This window comes from Triticum aestivum, chromosome 4D (genome assembly GCF_018294505.1).
Source record: "Triticum aestivum cultivar Chinese Spring chromosome 4D, IWGSC CS RefSeq v2.1, whole genome shotgun sequence".
In the NCBI taxonomy this organism is placed as follows: domain Eukaryota; kingdom Viridiplantae; phylum Streptophyta; class Magnoliopsida; order Poales; family Poaceae; genus Triticum; species Triticum aestivum.
In genome coordinates, this window is record NC_057805.1 from 15,483,932 (window position 1) to 15,508,676 (window position 24,745).

The 24,745-nt window shown below is 45.1% G+C and overlaps 1 protein-coding gene and 1 long non-coding RNA gene across 3 annotated transcripts; one reads left to right on the forward strand and one right to left on the reverse strand.

The window, feature by feature from the left end:
- Positions 1-660: 660 nt before the first annotated feature.
- On the reverse strand, positions 661-2,506 carry LOC123099420 (uncharacterized). The gene is made up of 3 exons (XR_006448159.1): positions 2,274-2,506; positions 1,476-1,875; positions 661-922 (listed from the first exon to the last, which is right to left on the reverse strand). It is a non-coding gene; the product is annotated as an uncharacterized lncRNA (long non-coding RNA).
- Positions 2,507-11,901: 9,395 nt separating this feature from the next.
- On the forward strand, positions 11,902-16,950 carry LOC123099421 (uncharacterized). 2 transcript variants are annotated; one of them, XM_044521581.1, is made up of 7 exons: positions 11,902-12,179; positions 12,733-12,897; positions 13,637-13,714; positions 14,305-15,020; positions 15,302-15,799; positions 15,874-15,939; positions 16,268-16,950. In XM_044521581.1, exons 1-4 carry the CDS (start codon positions 12,014-12,016, stop codon positions 14,784-14,786), a joined length of 891 nt encoding a protein of 296 aa, XP_044377516.1. In that variant the 5' UTR covers positions 11,902-12,013; the 3' UTR covers positions 14,787-15,020; positions 15,302-15,799; positions 15,874-15,939; positions 16,268-16,950. The 2 variants fall into 2 exon arrangements, with proteins under 2 accessions (XP_044377516.1, XP_044377515.1); XM_044521580.1 differs by having other exon boundaries at positions 15,874-16,947.
- Positions 16,951-24,745: the final 7,795 nt, after the last annotated feature.

Genomic DNA, 24,745 nt, shown 5'->3' on the forward strand with positions numbered 1-24,745 from the left:
GGACGGCGTCGTGGTGGTGGCGACGTAGCTCGAGGGGGGCCAGCGGGGAAGAAGCGATGGGGCGGCGCCGGCGAGGTCCAGCGAGCGCCTGGCGTCGCCGGGGCGGCGGGGTAGGTAGCGGGGCGCCGCAGTCGTTGCCCCGATCCAGATGGGATCGGGGAGTGGGGGAGCGAGGGAGTGGGGAGGTGGGGGTTAGGGTTTCTGTCGGGGTGGGGATAAGGGGAGTGGGGTGGCCGGTTGGGCCTGGTGGGCCGGTCGGGTGGCCGTGCGGCCTGGAGGCCTGCTGGGCCGGTTGGTCCAGCGTGGGGGGGTTGTTTCCTTTTTCTTTTTTTATTTATTTTTTCTTTTTTTGGTTCTATTTAATTTTGTTTTATAAATTATAAATATTGCACTATAATTAGTGGTTTAAAATATGTCACTACCACAAAAGTTTGGCAACTTTAATTAAATTAGTTAGAATATTTTTCTATTAAAAAGGTATTTAAATAATAGTTTAAGCCTCTGATTTAATTGCTTTAGTGTATTCAAATTATTTATAAAAAATGATTTCTCCAACAATATTACTTATGAATTATTTGTCATAAGTAAACCCGGACGGAGGGAGTACCATTGATGACTAACTATAACTAGTACAGCTAATGATAGAATGTATCAGTTGGGCAGACTGAGCTTTGTACTATGCAGAAAACGGGAGGGCTAACATTCTACCATTGATGATTACAAAAATGTAGAAAACGGGAGCGTTTCGTTAATATACCAGCATTCTTCAGCAAAGAGAGTACACTGCTTTTACAGCGGCTTGGTATGCTACCGACCACAGTAGGCGAGAATGGTGCAACAAATGTAGTGCCCAAGGATGGACTTCTCAGCACCGGTAAACTGCTTGGTGATTTAGCTACATTTGTTGGCGCTGGAGATAAACCTGTAACGCGTCATGAAATTAAAAGTTGCATCAGGTAGCAGGCATTTAGATGCATTAAAAAGAAGCGACGCGGCATAATCTAATCTAATATACACATGAGACCTGTACTGATCGAACCCCATAGTTTGCTAATTTAACTTGTAAGTATTTGACACATAGCACCCACGAATTTTGCAAAGCCAGCAACCCATGAATTTTGCAAAGCCAATCTAAACCTTTTCTAGACCAGTTCTACAGAAGGTGAACTTAGGACAAGGTCTTAACATGACATTTTCTCTGTTTTTTCAAATGAACTGAACTGTAACCACCCACAAAGTCCTGTCATTTCTACAGAACGCTGGCAAATAACTGAATCAGCTATGTCAAAACCCTTCTCTTGGGATATATGGTGCCAGATACCTAATCAACCATGCCAAAAAAAAGGTTTCCTTGGCATGCATTGGTGCAAGATACTGAATCAGGCAAAAAGGGCTTTCTTTAGGAAACGTCTGTGCAAGATCCGGTGATTTTCACCAATAGAAAACATGGTTTTGTGTGGCTTGAGACAAATTACCTGGAAGAAGAGCCAAGTTTCGAGCTGGACCTTGGGTAAGGTTGGGCTCTGGGAGGATGGAACCGCCATCAGCCTGCTCCCTGTGGAGCCTCCCCTGCTGGCTCCCTAGCCAAGCGAGATGCGCCCTTCTTCTCACACCACTCATCCAAGCTCTGGATGGCTTCATGACGACCCCTCTCACGCGGCCTCCTCCCAATCTGGAAGGAAGCTCTCTGCTGCCCCCGCGTTCCCAACTTTGGCCAGAAACCCTCACCCCGCCGTCGACTTACAAAATCTGACCAGGGTTTCGGGGAGGAAGAGGCTTGATATGGTGGTGCGCTCGGCTTTACTGGACTAAATCAGGCCGTTGGGTTGGAATTGGGCCGGCCCCAATCGTTGTTGTTGGGTTTGGTTTTCTTGGCTACAGGTAGCCCATGGAATGTTATCGTGGGCCAAACCAGGGAGTGAGTCGTAAAAATGGCTATGTCCGAAAATTACAACATGAACATAGTCGGCATGAAGTTAAGCTTATTATTCAAATGACTTTGTCGCACGAGAATCTAATAAGTATAAATCACATAATATCAATCACATATTATCTGAATTCATCCCCTGTTTAGTTTTGAAATCCCATTATCACTGACCAATTGACGGTGTTTACGTATCATCTTCTGAGTAGTAAGGACCGACGCATCATTGTAACTTCTAGACTAAAATTCCACAATCATGATGGAATAAACGACATTTCAATCATAAGCAGATAAAAGTTGCATGACTCCATCGAATTCAAGCAAAGCAAAAGAGTAACTGTAAGGACACCTTTGTTCAACTTCCACGTGCACTTCCCCCTTGAAGATAGTATCAAAGATATGAAATCTGCATCATTGCTCAAGTGAAATTTGTAAATATACTTCATCACAAAGTAGCAAAGCCAAATATGAACTAGTAACGCATAGGAGCACATGAACGGAACTAAGAAAAAAATGGAGGACCAAATGACAAGAATTAAGTCTAAGCAGTTGCCAAATAAAGACCCCTACTAATTTCTATTAAACAATTGGTACTAATTAGAGGATTTCATCAAGTGTTCTCGGCTCCCACTAGCTCCCCATTGCCTTCAGCATATCCAAGAAAAATTGGTTAAGTTGAAAACTTAAAAACTCTAAACAAATCGTATATATGAGTGCTAGTTTTTCTTTGGAAAAAACATGCAAATAATGACATCAACTTGACAAAAATTCAGGAGCCGTGCAAATATAGTTTTGACAAAGTTTTCATATTATATTTTAGCCGACTGTCATTAGAGCATCTACAAATGGAGCCCCCGTACCACCCTAAACGTACGGGCGGCCTGCCCGGTCACTGCCAGAACAGGAAAATGGCACCCAACCGGACCCAGCAAACCCAGCCCAAATGCTCGGTATGACTGGCACCCGGACACATCCGCTGACGTTTGGGGGGCTCAAATTGGTGTGTGTGGTTGTAGATGCTCTTACTCACCGAATACTCATCTGGTTTGGTAAGGAAGTTCGTCCCAATGGAGCTTTGCAAGTGCCACATGAATGTTCACCAGATCTCACTTGTTGCGCCGTGAATGTAATCTACATGCCAAATGGAAAAAAAATGATCAAGGAGTCAAAACAAAGTTATTCACTACACTGACCCTCCTATAAGCAGTTTATGACATATATATACAATTACAAGTAGACAAAATACATATTATGAAACTACTTTTCATGATGAATCGGGTAGAAATTAAACCTTGTACTGCAAAACTATTGACAGTCAAAGTTAAGAGATTTGCCTTGGGATAAACCTTAAAACTACTTTATGTTTGTGATGAGAGATGCTTTGAACATGATGAAAGTGCTACCATCCTATGTAAGCCCGGATTATTGTCCCGTGAAAAGAAATATTCTCTTACGATAGGTCTATGGGTGCAAGTAACGTTACTACATGCCGTCCTGGAGTAGAATTGCCCTGGTACACAAGCTTTATTTATTTGATTAAATAAACAGATTAGAATTTACTTTGGCACACATAGGGACAAGAAACAAACTGTCAACCAATCCAGTCTATCTCAGTCCAGATATTATGCATCACTCAATCTGCGCTTGCAGACTTGAAAGGTACGATAGTACAATTTAGAGTCTTGCATTGGCAAATCCCACCGTGACAAAAGAAAGTATTTAAACGCTACAATGATTATCACCCTTCAAAATCATTTGTAAAAAGAACAAGATAAGAAAAAATACAAAGCATAAATCGTCTCCATCGAAAATTGGTCCAAAAATCAAAAACGACTTATTCTTCCTCCTCCCTTCTCCACTAAAAAATATGCGTAATCCTTCTGTACAATACCGTTTCTTTTTCTAATGAAAAGATCCATCTACCATTATCAAAATCTATACGAGAATTTTAAGAAGAAAAATGACCCCGATGTTTCCTTGGGTTAAAAAAGAAGAAGAAGAAAACAGATCGGTTGCATCTCACACTTTAACAAGCATCTGACACATCTGGTAATATCCTGCCACCGCTGGTAACAGGCTAGGGAGGGCGTAGGGGAGTAAAGTCTATTTTAAACCCTGAACTCGTACGCCTCGTCGGTTTTAAACCCCAAACTCCAAATCCCTGAAATCCACACCCCCAACTCTCCAATCCCGGTCGTTTTCGCCCTTGTTGCCGTATCCAAACGTGGGAAGGATGGGATTGCTGACTCAGCAAGCATTGTGGGTCCCGCCCGGTCGCTGGAGAGGCTAAGTGGTTGAGCCGGACCAGCTCGTTCCGCTCCTCGCTCACTTTTCCCCTTCCCCTGTTCTCGCGACGCATCACCTTCTCCTGCGGCGGCAATGGCGATGCAGAGTGACTGATCGCGGCGGCCTCGGACGACCGCGCCGACGGCAAAGGAGCAGGTGCGTCCTACTGTTCAGTCCTGAATCATCTGTGGTCTTTGTTTCTTCTCTCCCCGAGTTAGGTTTAGGGTTTTACAGGGGCGACAGGGGCGAAAGGTGGGGTTTTGGGGTGGGCTAGGGGGATTTGTCGCCCGTTTAATCTCATGTTTTTGGGGCAGTAACTTATACATAGATGGATACATCATATGCATTGTAGGTTTATTCGATTATGTAGGCTTTTTAATCGATTTTGTACTAGGTGAAAGGTGGGGTTTGGGGGGTATGCTCTGAATGTGTTTGTATGTTCTGAATGTGTCAATTCATGGACTAAATCATGTAGGCTCTGTATAATTGATCTGCAGTAGGTTTGTTTTTCTGAAAATATAAACTGCAGTGAATGTGTTTGTTTCTTGTACAGTAGGTTTCTGAATGTGAATATTTATCTGAATGTGTGTGTTTCATTAGCACAGTAGGTCTCTGCAGTGTACTTACTGAATGTAAATATTGCAGTGTACAGGTTTTGCTGTTTCAAACCATGGATCCAGCAGAGGTTCTGCAAGTCAGGTTTAATTATGGGGGACAGTTCATCCATATTGGCCCATCCCTTGATTATGTTGGGGGAGATACTGCAATGTCAGTGATTGAGAGGGATAAGTTGTCATTGCCAGAGGTGAAAGGATTTTTAGCTGATCATTTAACTGTTAAAGAGAGTATGAAGTTATATTTTCTTATGCCTGGGAGAGAGCTAGTGAATGGACTAATGTTTTTGCATACTGATGAAGCTTGTATGAAGATGTTAGACCATATTACTGATGCAGGGGTTGCTGATATATTTGTGGAGTACAATGGTGAGCAAGATGAACCAGAGAAAGATTCTAGTGGCTCTGACTTTTAAGATGAACTGCATGATCTGATGGACAATGAGGATGAACCAGATGTTGTTATCACTGCAGAAGGAGAAGATATTGTCCAAAGTATTGTGCAGCCAGAGCATGACATTTTGGAACATATCCTGGTTCCTAATGAAGGTGGTGTAGTTACTGAAATTATAAGCAGCCCTATGAAGCACAATATCAGAGTTGATGCTCTATCCCAAGGATCTCAAGTTATCAATCCATCACAGCCAATTGCTGCAAGCCAGACCATAGCTCCAATTCCTGAAAATGCAGATAAATGTTCAGAGTCTGAAGATTCAGATGATCCTGAATATGTGGCACATACTGATGACAGTGGGGAGGAATCAGAGGTAGTGGAGTTGAGGAAACATGCTAGAAAATTCAAGAAGAAGATGAAAGCTTCAGAAGTATGGTTTGCAAAGGAGTCTACTGATCCAGTACCTATTGAGCTAATAGCAAAAGTGGAAGAAGCAGTACATGACATGGAGTTTGAGTCATCTGATGAGGACTACTCTTATGATGAAGATGAAGATGAAGATGGTCAGTTTGTTAGGAGGAAGAGCCAGTTTGTTAGGTTTAACCCTGATTCAGAAATTCCACATTTTAGTTTGGGAATGGTTTTCAAAAGCAAGAACCAGTTGGTGAAAGCACTAAAGAGGTATGGGCTTGCAACCAAAAGGAGCATATCTTTCCTAAAATCTGAAGAGCAAAGGTTAAGACCTAAATGTGACTGGCCTGGTTGCCCCTGGATGTTGTATGCTGCAAAGGCAAGTAGATGTTCTAGGTTTCAGATAATCACTTATGAAGATGAACACAATTGTGCACAGAACAGAGAGAACAAACTTGTTACTGCAAAAGTGATTGCAAAGAGATATGAGCACATTATCCTAGCAAATCCACTATGGAAAATTGACAGCATTAAAGCCACAGTGCTCAAAGACATGTTTGCTGATGTGTCAGTTTCAAAATGCAAGGCAGCAAAGAAAATTGTGTTGGATAAGCTCTTGTGTGGGATGAAAAGTGAGTACACAAAAGTCTTTGATTACCAACTAGAACTTCTTAGGAGCAACCCTGGCAGTACAGTGGCTATTACCTTAGATCCAACAAATATGGAATTAAATATATTTCAACAATTCTATGTTTGCTTTGATGCAATGAAGCAAGGGTTCAAAGCAGGGTGCAGGAGAGTGATTGGACTAGACGGATGCTTTTTTAAGGGAGCATGTCAAGGTGAACTATTGGTTGCCATTGCTAGGGATGCTAACAATCAGATGTACCCAGTAGCATGGGCTGTGGTGGAGAAAGAGATCAATGATAGCTGGAAGTGGTTCATTGCACTCTTAATCAGGGACTTGGATATCAATGACCAAGGAGAAGGATGGGTCTTCATTTCTGACCAAAAGAAGGTACATTTGTTTACTAATGCAAACTTAGTTACTAGTACATGCAAACTTATGTAGCTTTTCACTCTTTTTAGGGCTTGATCAATAGCATGAGGGACTATTTGCCTAAGGCTGAGCACAGGATGTGTGCAAGGCACATATATGCCAACTGGAGGAAGAAACACAAGGACCATGAATACCAAAAGAGATTCTGGGCAGTTGCTAAGGCTGGTAACAGGGAGGATTTTAATTACAACAAGGCCAAGCTTGCTCAACTAACTCCTGAAGGTGCAAAGGATATCATGAGGACAGAGCCAAAGCATTGGGCTAGGGCTTTTTTCCCACCTGGAGCAAACTGTGAATCAGTTGACAATAATCTCTGTGAGTCATTTAACAATGCCATCATAGAATCGAGGTTCTATCCAATTATTACACAACAGGAAATGATAAGGAAGAAGATGCTTGTTAGAGTGCAAGAGCAGAGAGCCAAAGGGGCAAAGTGGAAGGGAAAAATTTGCCCAAGTATTTTGAAGAAACTGCAAGTCAGTATTAAAATGACACAGTACATTGAGGTGCTCTGGAATGGCAAGGAGGGATTTGAGGTGAGGCACATGAAAGGCAGGAAAAAAAGTACACACTACATCTTGAAAGAAGGATTTGTACATGTGGATACTTTCAGCTGGCAGGCCTCCCTTGTTGTCATGCCATTGCAGCTATCTACAAGTCTGGGAGAAAGATAGAGGACTACATTGACAAGTGCTACTGGGTTGAAACGTTCAACGACATATATTAGCACTGTCTGCAACCTGTTCTAGGAGAAGAAAGCTGGCCTGTCTCTCAAAACCCAAGGCCAGTGGCACCTGGATACATTGCCATGCCAGGAGCAAGAAAAAAAACAATGACAGGAGGAGAGAAGAGGGTGAAGCACCCAAGGGGAAAAAAATGAGCAAGCATGGCATACAGATCACTTGTGGATCTTGTGGGCTTAAGGGACACAACAAAAGTGGTTGTAAAAGTAATGCAGACAGAAGCAAGAAAAATAAATCATATCTTGGAAAGAGAGGGAGAAATCAGAGGGCAGCAGAGGTACTAATTATATAGTTTTCCCTTCAACTATGCAAAAACATAATCACATTGATCTGATTTTTCTTTGTTTTGAACTATGCACAACCATAACTACTTTTGCTCTATTCATTGATATATTTTGATTGCAGCAAGCACAGACTGATGCATCAAGATCTACACCTCCAGCAAGCTCTCAAGCTAGAAGAACTACAGCTGCAGCTAGCTCTCAAGTTGCAAGAACTACAGCTGCACCTAGCTCTCAAGCTGGCACATCAAGCTCTCAACCTGCACCATCAAGGTTCAGACCTCCCAGGAGCAGTAATCCTGAGGGAAGCACATCTGCTGGGAGAGGAAGTGGAAGAGGATCAGGGAGAGGAACTGGAAGAGCAACGGGGAGAGGAACTGGAAGAGGAGTAATTACTGGAGCATGGAGGGATTACTTGTATGCAAGTGGCAATTACTAAAGATGTTTTCCTATTACTGGATAAGATCTTCAGTAATTGTATTTGATAGCTACAAGTGCTAATATATGAACCTGTGGTTGCCTTTTGCTTTCACTTTAGAACTATGTGCACTGAACTATGTTCCTTTCTTCTCAAATTTGTGGAAATGAAATATGTGCACTGAACTATGTTTCTTTCCTGTCAAATATCTCTTATATATGTTGCTGCCAACTTGTTGTCAAATTGGAGAGCTTCATGTTGATATATAATTTGCTGTCAAAATTTCTGTCAAACTCCAGGCTTACTTCTGTTCTTTTTGCTGCCAAATTTTTGCTGCCAATTCCTGTCAAACTGCAGACTTTCTTCATGTCAAAAAAACTACAATGCATGCTTACTTCTGTTCTGTATATTGCCCCAATTTGATCTTGTTGCTGTCAAGAAAGAAAATGCACACAAATAAAACAATACAGAGTACTCAACAATAGATGTGATCTTGTTGCTGTCAACATTTAGGCTTTTTCTTCCACACATAGCATCCATTACATTTCACTCAAATACAAGACACATCTAAATGATCTAACTTAACAGCAACCCTACAACTAAACCAACAACAAAAAACATCATTCCATAGAACAGAAACTTGTACATTTCCATCTCCTTTTTCTTGTCAAATCTTGCTCTAGTTTCTGCAACTAGTTCATTCTTCTTCATTTCTTCTGTCAAACCAGCATCTTGTCCCTCCCTTGACTGAGCCGCCAAATAATCCTCCAGCCTCCATACTTTATCCCGAAGATCTCCAAGCAATCCACGCAGAAATGGCGTCGTCGGGCCGTCATGCCAATCAATGAAGCCATGCTATTTGTTTCACCAACAAATTTCAGAGAAATTAAAGAGAGATTCAGAAACAGAGGCGGGCAACCAAACAAACAAGGAATCGAGCATACCTGAGCATCCACACACGCATAGTACCTCCTACCAGGGTTCGCCCTACTCCACGAGATCCACCGCGGTGCCTTCTTCCCGCAAAGGCTGCAATTCCTAGCTGGCTTGTAGTCCATGGGCTGCTCCCGATACGGCACCGGTGACCTCACTGCTTGTTGCTCGCCTCTCCTGTTAAGCCCGCCGCCGCGCAAAGAAGATGAAGCTCCGGAGGAGAACGACATGGTCGCCGGCGCCGCCAATCGCCGCCCTACCTTCGCCGCTCGACGAAACCTAGCTCTGTTCCCCACCTACCCCGCGCGACGAACCCTAGCTCTGTTCCCCACCCAGCCCGCGCGCGCTTATAACAGAGAGACAGCCAGAGAGTGGGGCAAACCCGGCCTCCAGTCTGCCACGTCATCTAATCCTTCCCTCAAACAGCATTAAGGTGGCTAACGACCGGGATTGGAGAGTTGGGGGTGTGGATTTCAGGGATTTGGAGTTTGGGGTTTAAAACCGACGATGCGTACGAGTTCAGGGTTTAAAATAGACTTTACTCCCCTACGCCCTCCCTAGCCTGTTACCAGCGGTGGCAGGATATTACCAGATGTGTCAGATGCTTGTTAAAGTGTGAGATGCAACCAATCTGTTTTCTTCTTCTTCTTTTTTAACCCAAGGAAACATTGGGGTCATTTTTCTTCTTAAAATTCTCGTATAGATTTTGATAATGGTAGATGGATCTTTTCATTAGAAAAAGAAACGGTATTGTACAGAAGGATTACGCGTATTTTTCAGTGGAGAAGGGAGGAGGAAGAATAAGTCGTTTTTGATTTTTGGACCAATTTTCGATGGAGAAGATTTATGCTTTGTATTTTTTCTTATCTTGTTCTTTTTGCAAATGATTTTGAAGGGTGATAATCATTGTAGCGTTTTAATACTTTTTTTGTCACGGTGGGATTTGCCAATGCAAGACTCTAAATTGTACTATCGTACCTTCAAGTCTGCAAGCGCAGATTGAGTGATGCATAATATCTGGACTGAGATAGACTGGATTGGTTGACAGTTTGTTTCTTGTCCCTATGTGTGCCAAAGTAAATTCTAATATGTTTATTTAATCAAATAAATAAAACTTGTGTACCAGGACAATTCTACTCCAGGACGGCATGTAGTAACGTTACTTGCACCCATAGACCTATCGTAAGAGAATATTTCTTTTCACGGGACAATAATCCGGGCTTACATAGGATGGTAGCACTTTCATCATGTTCAAAGCATCTCTCATCACAAACATAAAGTAGTTTTAAGGTTTATCCCAAGGAAAATCTCTTAACTTTGACTGTCAATAGTTTTGCAGTACAAGGTTTAATTTCTACCCGATTCATCATGAAAAGTAGTTTCATAATATGTATTTTGTCTACTTGTAATTGTATATATATGTCATAAACTGCTTATAGGAGGGTCAGTGCAGTGAATAACTTTGTTTTGACTCCTTGCTCATTTTTTTAACTTTGTTTTGACTCCTTGCTCATTTTTTCCATTTGGCATGTAGATTACATTCACGGCGCAACAAGTGAGATCTGGTGAACATTCATGTGGCACTTGCAAAGCTCCATTGGGACGAACTTCCTTACCAAACCAGATGAGTATTCGGTGAGTAAGAGCATCTACAACCACACACACCAATTTGAGCCCCCCAAACGTCGGCGGATGTGTCCGGGTGCCAGTCATACCGAGCATTTGGGCTGGGTTTGCTGGGTCCGGTTGGGTGCCATTTTCCTGTTCTGGCAGTGACCGGGCAGGCCGCCCGTACGTTTAGAGTGGTACGGAGGCTCCATTTGTAGATGCTCTAATGACAGCCGGCTAAAATATAATATGAAAACTTTGTCAAAACTATATTTGCACGGCTCCTGAATTTTTGTCAAGTTGATGTCATTATTTGCATGTTTTTTCCAAAGAAAAACTAGCACTCATATATACGATTTGTTTAGAGTTTTTAAGTTTTTAACTTAACCAATTTTTCTTGGATATGCTGAAGGCAATGGGGAGCTAGTGGGAGCCGAGAACACTTGATGAAATCCTCTAATTAGTACCACATTGTTTAATAGAAATTAGTAGGGGTCTTTATTTGGCAACTGCTTAGACTTAATTCTTGTCATTTGGTCCTCCATTTTTTTCTTAGTTCCGTTCATGTGCTCCTATGCGTTACTAGTTCATATTTGGCTTTGCTACTTTGTGATGAAGTATATTTACAAATTTCACTTGAGCAATGATGCAGATTTCATATCTTTGATACTATCTTCAAGGGGGAAGTGCACGTGGAAGTTGAACAAAGGTGTCCTTACAGTTACTCTTTTGCTTTGCTTGAATTCGATGGAGTCATGCAACTTTTATCTGCTTATGATTGAAATGTCGTTTATTCCATCATGATTGTGGAATTTTAGTCTAGAAGTTACAATGATGCGTCGGTCCTTACTACTCAGAAGATGATACGTAAACACCGTCAATTGGTCAGTGATAATGGGATTTCAAAACTAAACAGGGGATGAATTCAGATAATATGTGATTGATATTATGTGATTTATACTTATTAGATTCTCGTGCGACAAAGTCATTTGAATAATAAGCTTAACTTCATGCCGACTATGTTCATGTTGTAATTTTCGGACATAGCCATTTTTACGACTCACTCCCTGGTTTGGCCCACGATAACATTCCATGGGCTACCTGTAGCCAAGAAAACCAAACCCAACAACAACGATTGGGGCCGGCCCAATTCCAACCCAACGGCCTGATTTAGTCCAGTAAAGCCGAGCGCACCACCATATCAAGCCTCTTCCTCCCCGAAACCCTGGTCAGATTTTGTAAGTCGACGGCGGGGTGAGGGTTTCTGGCCAAAGTTGGGAACGCGGGGGCAGCAGAGAGCTTCCTTCCAGATTGGGAGGAGGCCGCGTGAGAGGGGTCGTCATGAAGCCATCCAGAGCTTGGATGAGTGGTGTGAGAAGAAGGGCGCATCTCGCTTGGCTAGGGAGCCAGCAGGGGAGGCTCCACAGGGAGCAGGCTGATGGCGGTTCCATCCTCCCAGAGCCCAACCTTACCCAAGGTCCAGCTCGAAACTTGGCTCTTCTTCCAGGTAATTTGTCTCAAGCCACACAAAACCATGTTTTCTATTGGTGAAAATCACCGGATCTTGCACAGACGTTTCCTAAAGAAAGCCCTTTTTGCCTGATTCAGTATCTTGCACCAATGCATGCCAAGGAAACCTTTTTTTTGGCATGGTTGATTAGGTATCTGGCACCATATATCCCAAGAGAAGGGTTTTGACATAGCTGATTCAGTTATTTGCCAGCGTTCTGTAGAAATGACAGGACTTTGTGGGTGGTTACAGTTCAGTTCATTTGAAAAAACAGAGAAAATGTCATGTTAAGACCTTGTCCTAAGTTCACCTTCTGTAGAACTGGTCTAGAAAAGGTTTAGATTGGCTTTGCAAAATTCATGGGTTGCTGGCTTTGCAAAATTCGTGGGTGCTATGTGTCAAATACTTACAAGTTAAATTAGCAAACTATGGGGTTCGATCAGTACAGGTCTCATGTGTATATTAGATTAGATTATGCCGCGTCGCTTCTTTTTAATGCATCTAAATGCCTGCTACCTGATGCAACTTTTAATTTCATGACGCGTTACAGGTTTATCTCCAGCGCCAACAAATGTAGCTAAATCACCAAGCAGTTTACCGGTGCTGAGAAGTCCATCCTTGGGCACTACATTTGTTGCACCATTCTCGCCTACTGTGGTCGGTAGCATACCAAGCCGCTGTAAAAGCAGTGTACTCTCTTTGCTGAAGAATGCTGGTATATTAACGAAACGCTCCCGTTTTCTACATTTTTGTAATCATCAATGGTAGAATGTTAGCCCTCCCGTTTTCTGCATAGTACAAAGCTCAGTCTGCCCAACTGATACATTCTATCATTAGCTGTACTAGTTATAGTTAGTCATCAATGGTACTCCCTCCGTCCGGGTTTATTAGGCCCTTTAGCAACTCTGCCATGGTATGTCTTTTTAAGGACCCTCTAGATATACGTGTTTGCTTTCCTCGATCTCCTCCGCTGAACTCGTGCACGATTGGGCTGCTGCTTCCATTGAATCGCTGCATGTAGAAAAGTAGCATGCAACCAGCTGTAGGCAATAATTACCTAGCGCTGTATGTGTGTGTGGTTGGTTGCATGCAAAAGCGGAGCGGGCAACCGGCTGCTGTGATGCTTTGGAATAACCGCTAATTAATCTAATTAGCTGTTGCTACATTCGAAATTCACGTGTGGCTACCAATAGTATTCTTCCTTGGTCTTTGTGATTTGGTCGGTAGGTCCAATAAACCCGGACGGAGGGATTTGAATGTTAGTCTATCTGTGCCCTTTTTAAGTTGGCCAACTTTTTGCAGGTGGCAATCCTGTTGCCTCCACATACATTTGGTACCCGGCAGGCTCTTCTTTTTTGGATCTGTTGCAATTGTTCTCATTAAATATAACATAGATTTTTCTTAATGCAGACATGGTTATCCACTGCCCCTTTTAATTGCTTTGCTTGTTGCAGGTTCCTCTGCTACACTGGGGTCACAGATGAGACACCGATTTTGTACCTTGGCTGGAGACCAGTCAGTCACAAATTCAGGTAACTTGCCATCCCTTTTGTTAAATACACCTGCTTTCTGGTACGTGCAGAAACACTGCTAGATATTCTGTTGATTCACAATTTTTGATTGTCAATTGTCAGCTGTATTCTCTGCATATAGCGATGCCAACCTGTTGTATGTGTGAGCATTTTGGTACTTCTAACCTGTATGTATGCATTTTAAGTTCCCATGACACGGTATTATGTACCCCCTCTCATTTCATTTACTTGAACACACAATTGTTGTTTGTATGGATGTGTTCTCTGTTTATTCTTTTTGGTTATCATCTGCATATTAAGATTATGGCAAGAAGTTTCTCATCGGTTCTCGCATTCAGAGTCTCTTCTTTCACATGGTTTTTCTAGCCCTTAAGCTAATGTTTTGCAAATTTCGAACAAGCTATGATCACTTACCGATCACCATTATGTACAAGTTCTATTTTGAGAAAACTCCCTAAGAAATTCTGTTGTCATATCTGTTTATTTGTTTCACTTCTACACTTGTTACACACATTGTAAACAAGTAAGCTTATGGTTTCTCAGTGCAGTCCTAAATTTGGCTACGTTTTAACTTGTGCAATTTGTTGCAGGTGACGACGATGATAGCAAATTTCAGCGTGGTGATGTTCAAGCTTTGCGCAAGAGGATTGTAGAGGACACCAGTCATACGACTGCTAAGGTCCTTGATTTTCAGACTAGGTACAAGAACTATCTTAGGCCCCAGCTTGTGTCGCCTTGTTTAATTAGCCCTTGTCCTATCAATGATCGATGGATGGTATTTTTGCAACGTCAGACGTTTGAAATTTGTGGGCATAATCCTAGTTATCTGAGTTGCTTCGACATTATGTGTTACGAGCATGGCTGCAAAGATGGCGAATGGGAGCTGTTTCTGAACCACCTACTTGACAAGAAAGTTTATGTCATCGAGGATTGGGATTCATCATATGACGCTTCATTTGATAGTGTCACTAACACAGCAAGCTTCTCTTACATAATCTGGAAAGATGATCAAATTGTTTATTCAGAGGTTTTCTCGGGCCTTGTGTGCTCTTCACCGGTCGAAGCACCGTGATTTTTATCTAACGTTAAGGCGATGAGAACGCGGTTCAGTTGGTTGATGGTAACTTGGAAACCGAGAGAAATGATGTTTTTTGCGGATGATCTTGCAAATCTTGCTAAGCTCCCTATCAGTGATTTACCTTCTGCTGTTAAAGTTGCTCTTCTGAAATGGGCCAGCCACCTCCGGGTTTACCAGTCTACAGAGTTGAACGGACAAGTATCACACAAACAGCTGTCAAGAAATTTAGTATGTTCTTTGAACCTTATTATATGCTACTTATTGTTCTGTAGCTGTGCATCATAGGTTTACAACCTGTTACTCTAGTTGTGCTTTGTCATGGGAACTTTCAGCTTTCATAGTAGGGTCCCATGATAGGTCTAGTACTCGTTTAAGTAACATATTCGTGGCCTGGACCTTGTAGTTGTAGGCGTACAGTTTTTTATTTATAAGTAGCCTATTTCTGTTTGATGTTAGTTCAGAGTTAAATTTGTACGGATACCTTGAACTAAGACATATTTATGCTGCAGAGAAAGTAATATTGGATGATGAAACTTATGGCGTGAAGGGCCCTGACGTCTATTTTGTTGAAATCGAAGAGGGCCGTAAGTTGGAATGCTTGGTTGCGCTTAAACAGGCTCTCAAGCCAAGTCAACTGACAGTGGCCCTTGACAGTTATGATGATAAGTGTGATTCGTTCAAGGAACAATTGGGAACTGTCACTCTCAAGAAATCACGCACAAATCTTGGTTCAGGGCCAATGCCTGGTACATGCAGCAGTTTCACTAGTGAATCTCTTCCCGCATTGCCACCGCGTGATGCGTCCAACACTTCATCAACCAGCAAATCTGTGAATGGGTCTCCCCCCTCTAAAGATTTGATGGTGGTGTTGGATTATTCAGTTCCTAGGGATCTTTATTATGACGGTGGTGCTTTTCATGTGGTGCTCGTTACGCCGAGTGAGCGTGAGAGTATGACTGAGGAGATCCCAGAGTTGACTGCATTAGGTTTTGTGTACTTCAATGATGGTTGGTATCATAATGCACTTAGTGTTGTTTGGTCCATAGGTGCTATCTCTGATGATGTGTTTGTGTGTTTGCAGTTAGATTCCCATTGAATGATGTGTAGAAAGAGGAAGCGCAAGAAGGTCAGAAGTAAAAGCAATGAGGTGCGTATATAATCCACTTGAGTGCATTAATGTGTTTGTTAATGATGTCCTGTTTATAACTTGTTAGAGAGGCTATGGTGGTTAGGAGGTAGTAATAATTGGTGCTAGCTCTGTACACTAGTGTAGGACGTTTCAGTTTGAACTGCAAAAACGTCTGAATTAGTGTACAAACGGAGTAGTTGGTTAGTTCATATCTTGTCACGGCTTGTTGTCGTAAATGGTGGTTATAGGAGACAGTAATAATTGGTAGAGTAGTTGTTGAGTTCATTTGGATTTGGTGTTACACTACTTGTTGTCAGTTAACTTGCTGCTGCTGTTACCCTAGCAGCCAGCGGGCTGATGAATGTGTGCAGAAAATACCTGGTGTACAGTGGAAGCTTGGGGCTCTGAAGGGTGAGAAGATTTTGCATTGAAGCAGTTTTATCAGCCAAACGGCGGCTTGTTGTGCCAAGTAGTACTCCCTTCGTTCCTAAATATATGGCGTTTTGGTAGTTCAATTTGAACTAGCAAAACGTCATATATTTTAGGAACGGAGGGAGGACATATTTTGTAGCTGGTCTGAGCACATGATGTTGTGCGCCGATGGTGGTACATGTGCTGAAAGTAGTGTAGCTGGCACTAGCTTCGAATCAGCTGTGTAATGGAGTATAAATTTACATCAAGACATCCTAATACTATGCGATGTAGTCTATCTAGCTGGTACAGTAGCTCTGAATCAGCTCATGTTATGCTTCCATTTCTCTACCTGCATCACTTGCTATTGCCATGTGGTAGAATTTCCTTTGGTCGGCCCTTGTGTTTGGGAGAAAAATCCTTGTAGAAAAGGAATTGCCATGTGGTGGTAGAATCTCCCTGTCTTTGAACCCTATCCCCAGGCTCGGGATGGCGTTTGCAGAGAAGGAAAGGGGATTGGTCTGAAGCGAGGCTCTGCTCAAGAGGCTGCTGAATCAGGCCATTGGGGAATCCATGAGCTCGAATTCAATGAGCTCTTAAGTTTGCCTTAAAACAAGGTTACTTTGTCGAGGTCTCTTCTGTACAAGTATACTTGTCTTGCTTCCTTCAGCATTTTTTCTTTAGGGCTCTGCCTGGAGGGCCTGCCGCTGCATGTGTGACGGAGACCAAGGTGGTTGGTCTATGGCCATGGGCCTGGACCGCGTGCCCCAGCCGCGTCCCGCGCGTCAACCAGGACCGTAGGGGACGACACTGACGTCCGTCGTGACTCTCGTGGAGATCGCGATGGTGGCCGTCGTCGCCCGGCGGATGGTGGCCTGCAGCCCTGCACCCTGGTGGATGGTGCTATGCAGGCCAGCGCACCTGTGTCGGGCATGCTGTCTGCCAGCGGTGCTTTGGCACGCGCCCTCATCAGCCCCGTTGCGGAAGAGGAACGTGGCCGCTGCCCCGCGTTCATGTCGCGCGGCGCCGCTCCAGGGACAGCCTCCAGGGACAGCCTAAGAGCATCTCCAACAGGCGCCGCACGTTAAAAACTGCTTTGCGCGCGTCCATCGCCTGATTTGACGCGGTGCGCTGCGCCTGCTCGCGCGTGAAGACGTCCCGGAAGTTCATCTGCGACCGGGACCTCTCCAAGCGTCACGCCGCCGCGTCGTACGCGCGGGCCGCCTCGTGCGCGCTCCGGAATGTCCCGAGGCCGAGCCGGACGTCGCCGGCCCGTATCTCGACGGAGTACCAGCCATTGGGGCGCTCGCGGACGCCGCGGTAGCCCGAAGCACCCCGGCGGCGCGGCGGCATGGTGGCGCGGAAAGCGGCGAGGTTGCGAGGGGAGGGCGCGTGGCGGGAATTTATAGGCGCGCGCGAAGCGACGCGCCAAATCTACCGCGCCGCGTGCCGCTTTCTCCCGCGCGCGGTAAATTCCCGCCACCGCTGGAGCGCGCGGAACCGGCCGGCGCGCGCTAAAAGCAAACTTTACCACGCGGGCGCGCCTTTTGCCGCGCCTGTTGGAGATGCTCTAACTCCCCCTGTCTCGCCCACCTCGGTTCTCCCCGCGCAGCCCTTCTCCAAGCGGGCCGAGGCGCGTGCTCCTGAGATCTATGCTGCTCCAGCCGGTTGCATCTCCAACACTCTTCCGCCCGCCCGGCTTTGAGAGCTCTCCAACACCGCCGCTGATGGAGGATGGACCCCTGCAGCGCGCCCCATCCTCGTCAACGCCCGTTCTGCCGCCTGCTGATGCTGCTGCCCGGGATGCACTGCCGGCTGCCTTGGACGCACTCTTTCTGCCGCGCCAGGAGCCCCTCCTTCCTTGGCCTGGGTCCACGCCCCCAAGGCCACCGGCTGCTCGCCGCAAAACCTTGGCAGGAGTCGTCATCTCGAACTCCGGTGGCTTGTCGCTGCACGCTCCCGTGGTGCTGCGGCCAAGAAAGCACCAGCGGCAAACTCAGCCGAGCTGCTGGTCTGCCGCAACCTCGGCATCTTGCGTGACGACCAAGACATTACCGCGGCGGCACTGGATGAATTTGCCGCCATGTTCAAGGAGCAGCTGTCTCCTGAGGCCATTGCTGCTAGTATGCGTGCTCTGTTTCGGCTGGAGGACGCGCAGGCAACTGCAGCCGAGGACGCCCTCGTCAGCCATGGTGGTGCCGATGCCGTTGACCACGAAGATGCCTCGGCCACGGACCCGACGGAAGCAGTCTGATCACTTAGCTGTGTCTCGCCCTGCAGCTGGTTGTTTCTCATGTTAGCTACTCCGTCGAGAAACAGTGGGTGTGTGTGCTCTGTCGAGAGGGCTCCGTCGTTGTTTGGTTGGAGCTGGGCTGGCTACTGTAGCCTGGTGTGCTCTGTTGTTGTTGTAGGTGCCTCCAAGCAGTGGGTGTGTGCGTTCCCAGCTTGTCTTGCAAGCGTCCTGAAGCTGTAAGTGTTGGCTGTCCTAGTTGGTCCAACTATTGTGTCACGTTGCAATGTACTGCTCCCTCTCTTCCTAAATATATAAGTCTTTCTAAAAATTTCACTATACACTACATATGGATGTATATATACGTAGTTTAGAGTATAGATTCTCTCATTTTGCTTTGTATGTAGTCCGTATTGGAATCTCTAGAAAGACTTATATTTAAGAACGGAGGGAGAGGGTCCCTTGTTTTCAAATGCCAGAACACAACTGTAATGTGCTCAGCTGGAATGTTAGAGGTTTTAACTGCCCGGACAGACGAGCAACTGTCTGCGAGACGATTGCCTCCTTTTCCTGTCAGGTGTGTCTGCCTACAGGAAACTAAGCTCCATGTTGTCGACCAGTTCACCGCAGCTTTCCTTGGGGGGAATAGACTGCGCAATTTCGCCCAAAGGGCCGTCCATTGGTAGTAATTTCGTACGTACAGTACTAGACTAGAGGGGGCATACTGCTTCTATGGGACGATCATAGTGTCGAGGTCTCAGATATCAACTGCATAGCCTACTGTCTCTCTGCCTTGATCCACATCCGTGGATCCGACATTCGCTTCAAGATCACTACCGTGTATGGCCCGACCGCCTCCTCGTGCAAGGATGCCTTTTTTGCCGAGCTTGTTGCTCATAAGCCAGATCTACCGGGCCAGAGATAAGAACAAGCACAATGTCAATATGAGTCGCATTTCTCGCTTCCGAAATGCCCTAAAAAGTTGTGAGCTAAAGGAGTTTCATTTGCAAAACAGGCGTTTCACATGGAGCAATGAAAGAGTGAACCCGACCTTGAGCAAGCTCTCCTCTTTGCTCTTTGTCATCGCTATTGACCCTCTCCAAAAGATCCTTGAATTGGCCACTAGGAAGGGGCTCGTTCACAAGATTCGAGGATGTGGTGCAGTGGTACGGACCTCCCTATATGCAGATGACGCGGTGGTATTTATGGCACCCATCAAAAGAGACATTGATAATCTTTCTGGCATCCTCAAAAGTTTTGGTCAAGTCACGGGCCTTTGTACCAACTTCCATAAGTGCTCGGTCGTGCCCATTCGGTGCAACCACATTAACTGGGACCACATTCTCCAAAGTTTGCCGGCCGCAAAGACGTCCTTCCCTTTGCGATACTTGGGTCTCGCGCTATCGGTTTGGAAACTCAAAACAGTGGACTTGCATTTTTTTGGTAGACAAGATGGCCATGAAACTCGTCCCTTGGGAAGGCCAAAACATCACAACCATTGGACGCACGAGCCTCATCAAGTCGGTGCTTACCTCCCAAGTGGTGTATTTTATTACATCACTCATCGTCCCCCCAAGCACGCTCCACAACACTAACAAGCTTGAAAGGGCTTCTCTTTGGTCCGGGTCAGACAAGACAACCGGTGCAAAGTGCAAAGTTAATTGGAGCGACGCGTGTCGCCCCTTGGCCTATGGTGGTCTTGGAGTTTTCAACACAAATAAGTTAGCGTGGGCACTTAGATTGAGATGGCCTTGGTATGAATGGAAAGAACCGAGCAAACTTTGGGTGGGCAAGGGCAACCCTTGTGATGAGGGAGATCTTGATTTCTTTTACGTCTCCACCACCATCACCATTGGGAATGGTGCCAAGACCCCATTTTGGGACTCCCCTTGGCTCCCAGGGAGGAAGCCGGAATATATAGCTCCACTCATTTTTGAGGCGTCTACAAGGAAAACGTGGAAAGTTCGGGAAGCTCTCAATGACAATGCTTGGATTTCAAAAAATCAAGCTAAGCAATGCTTTCTCTTGGCACCACGTTCATGAGTTTGTGGCACTTTGGTCCCTAATCCAAGTCGTTCACTTGGATGAGCATGTGGAGGACGATATTACTTGAAAGTACACAGTTAGTGGGCATTACACGGCGGCGTCCGCTTACAAAGCACAACTTTTTGGATCCACATTCTCCCCTATGGAGCAAGCGGTTTGGAAGGCTCCCCCCCAAATGCCAAGTTCTTCGCGTGGTTGGTAATTCAAGATAGGATTTGGACCACTGATCGCTTGGCCAAGCGTGGATGGCCTAAGTGCGACCTTTGTCCCCTTTGCAAACGAGAACAAGAATCCGGATCACATCTCTTCTACAAATTCCGTTTCACTCTTCGCCTATGGAACCTTTGAAGGAAATATGCCCTAGAGGCAATAAAAAAGTTATTATTTATTTCCTTATTTCATGATAAATGTTTATTATTCATGCTAGAATTGTATTAACCGGAAACTTAGTACATGTGTGAATACATAGACAAAACAAAGTGTCCCTAGTATGCCTCTACTTGACTAGCTCGTTAAACAAAGATGGTTATGTTTCCTAACCATAGACATGTGTTGTCATTTGATGAACGGGATCACATCATTAGGAGAATGATGTGATGGACATGACCCATCCGTTAGCTTAGCATTATGATCGTTACAGTTTCATTGCTACTGCTTTCCTCATGACTTATACATGTTCCTCAGACTATGAGATTATGCAACTCCCGAATACCGAAGGAACACTTTGTGTGCTATCAAACGTCACAACGTAAATGGATGATTATAAAGATGCTCTACAGGTGTCTCCAAAGGTGTTTGTTGGGTTGGCATAGATCGAGATTATGATTTGTCACTCCGTGTTTCGGAGAGGTATCTCTGGGCCCTCTCGGTAATGCTCATCACTATAAGCCTTGCAAGCAATGTGACTAATGAGTTAGTTGCGGGATGAAGTATTACGGAATGAGTAAAGAGACTTGCCGGTAACGAGATTGAACTAGGTATGATGATACCGATGATCGAATCTCGGGCAAGTAACATACCGATGATTAAGGGAACAACGTATGTTGTTATGCGGTTTGACCGATAAAGATCTTCGTAGAACATGTAGGAGCCAATATGAGCATCCAAGTTCCGCTATTGGTTATTGATCGGAGCTGTGTCTCGGTCATGTCTACATAGTTCTCGAACCCGTAGGGTCCGCACGCTTAACGTTCGATGATGATATGTATTATGAGTTATGTGTTTTTGATGACCGAAGTTCGTTTGGAGTCCCGGATGAGATCACGGACGTGACGAGGAGTCTCGAAATGGTCGAGACATAAAGATTGATATATTGGACCATGTTATTCGGCCATCGGAAGAGTTCCGAGAAATTTCGGGTAAAACCGGAGTGCCGGAGGGGTTACCGAAACCCCCGGGGGAACTAATGGGCCACCATGGGCCTTAGTGGAGAGAGAGGAGGGCCATAGGAGGCCTGGCTGCGCCCCCCCCCCCCTTGGGTCCGAATTGGACTAGGGGAAGGGGGCGGCGCCCCCTTTCCTACTCCCTCTCCCTCTCTTCCCCCCCCTTCCTTGTGGAGGAATCCTACTAGGACTAGTATGTTAGGGAACGTAGCAGAAATTCAAAATTTTCCTACGTGTCACCAAGATCAATCTAGGAGATGCTAGCAACGAGAGGGGAGGAGTGCATCTACATACCCTTGTAGATCGCGAGCGGAAGCGTTCAAGAGAACGGGGTTGATGGAGTCGTACTCGTCGTGATCCAAATCACCGATGATCCTAGCGCCGAACGGACGGCACCTCCGCGTTCAACACACGTACGGAGCGGGGACGTCTCCTCCTTCTTGATCCAGCAAGGGGGGGGGAGAAGCTCATGGAGATCCAGCAGCACGACGGCGTGGTGGTGGAAGTAGCGGGATTCCAACAGGGCTTCGCCAAGCGCTGCGGGGGGAGGGAGATGTGTCACGGGAGGGGGAGGGAGGCGCCAGGGGCTTGGGGTGCTGCTCCCATGCGCCTCCCCACTATATATAGAGGTGGAGGGGCTGGTTTCTTGCCCTCCAAGTCCATTGGGGCGTTGGCAAAGGTGGGGAAAAGAAATCCCATCATTTCCCTTCCCCACCGATTGTTATCCCCCTTTTTTTGGGATCTTGATCTTATCCCTTCGGGATATGATCTTATTCCTTCTAAGGTGGGATCTTGGTGCACCTTGACCAGGGGTGTGGGGCCTTGCCCCCACTACCCACGTTCATGTGGGTCCCTCCATGCAGGTGGGCCCCACTTCGGAACCTTCTAGAACCTTCCCGGTACAATACCGAAAAATCCCGAACATTTTCCGGTGGCCAAAATAGGACTTCCCATATATAAATCTTTACCTCCGGACCATTCCGGAACTCCTCGTGACGTCCGGGATCTCATCCGGGACTCCGAACAACTTTCGGTTAACCGCATACTAATATCTTTACAACTCTAGCGTCACGGAACCTTAAGTGTGTAGACGCTACGGGTTCGGGAGACATGCAGACATGACCGAGACGACTCTCCGGTCAATAACCAACAGCGGGATCTGGATACCCATGTTGGCTCCCACATGTTCCACGATGATCTCATCGGATGAACCATGATGTCGAGGATTCAATCAATCCCGTATACAATTCCCTTTGTCAATCGGTACGTTACTTGCCCGAGATTCGATCGTCGGTATCCCAATACCTTGTTCAATCTCGTTACCGGCAAGTCACTTTACTCGTACCGTAACGCATGATCCCGTGGCTAACTCCTTAGTCACATTGAGCTCATTATGATGATGCATTACCGAGTGGGCCCAGAGATACCTCTCCGTCATACGGAGTGACAAATCCCAGTCTCGATTCATGCCAACCCAACAGACACTTACGGAGATACCTGTAGTGCACCTTTATAGCCACCCAGTTACATTGTGACGTTTGGTACACCCAAAGCATTCCTACGGTATCCGGGAGTTGCACAATCTCATGGTCTAAGGAAATGATACTTGACATTAGAAAAGCTCTAGCAAACGAACTACACGATCTTGTGCTATGCTTAGGATTGGGTCTTGTCCATCACATCATTCTCCTAATGATGTGATCCCGTTATCAATGACATCCAATGTCCATGGTCAGGAAACCATAACCATCTATTGATCAACGAGCTAGTCAACTAGAGGCTTACTAGGGACATGTTGTGGTCTATGTATTCACACATGTATTACGGTTTCCAGTTAATACAATTATAGCATGAACAACAGACAATTATCATGAACAAGGAAATACAATAATAACCATTTTATTATTGCCTCGAGGGCATATTTCCAACAGTCTCCCACTTGCACTAGAGTCAATAATCTAGTTCACATCACCATGTGATTAACACTCAAAGTTCACATCGCCATGTGACTAATACCTAAGAGTTTACTAGAGTCAATAATCTAGTTCACATCACCATGTGATTAACACTAAATGAGTTCTAGGGTTTGATCACTTATCTCTATGTCATCTTGTAGATGCAGCTACCACGCGCTACTTGGAGCTATTCCAAATAACTGCTCTACTATACGAATCCGGTTTACTACTCAGAGTCATCCGGATTAGTGTCAAAGTTTGCATCGACGTAACCCTTTACGACGAACTGTTTTACCACCTCCATAATCGAGAAAATTCCTTAGTCCACTAGATACTAAGGATAAGTTCGACCGCTGTCATGTGATCCATTCCCGGATCACTATTGTACCCCTTGACTAACTCATGGCAAGGCACACTTCAGGTGCGATACACAACATAGCATACTGTAGAGCCTACGTCTAAAGCATAGGGGACGACCTTCGTCCTTTCTCTCTCTTCTGCCGTGGTCAGGTCTTGAGTCTTACTCAATACTCACACCTTGTAACACAGCCAAGAACTCCTTCTTTGCTGATCTATTTTGAACTCCTTCAAAATCTTGTCACGGTATGTATTCATTTGAAAGTACTATTAAGCGTTTTTGATCTATCCTTATAGATCTTGATGCTCAATGTTCAAGTAGCTTAATCCAGGTTTTCCATTAAAAACACTTTTCAAATAACCCTGGATGCTTTCCAGAAATTCTACATCATTTCTGATCAACAATATGTTAACAACATATACTCATAAGAAATTCTATAGTG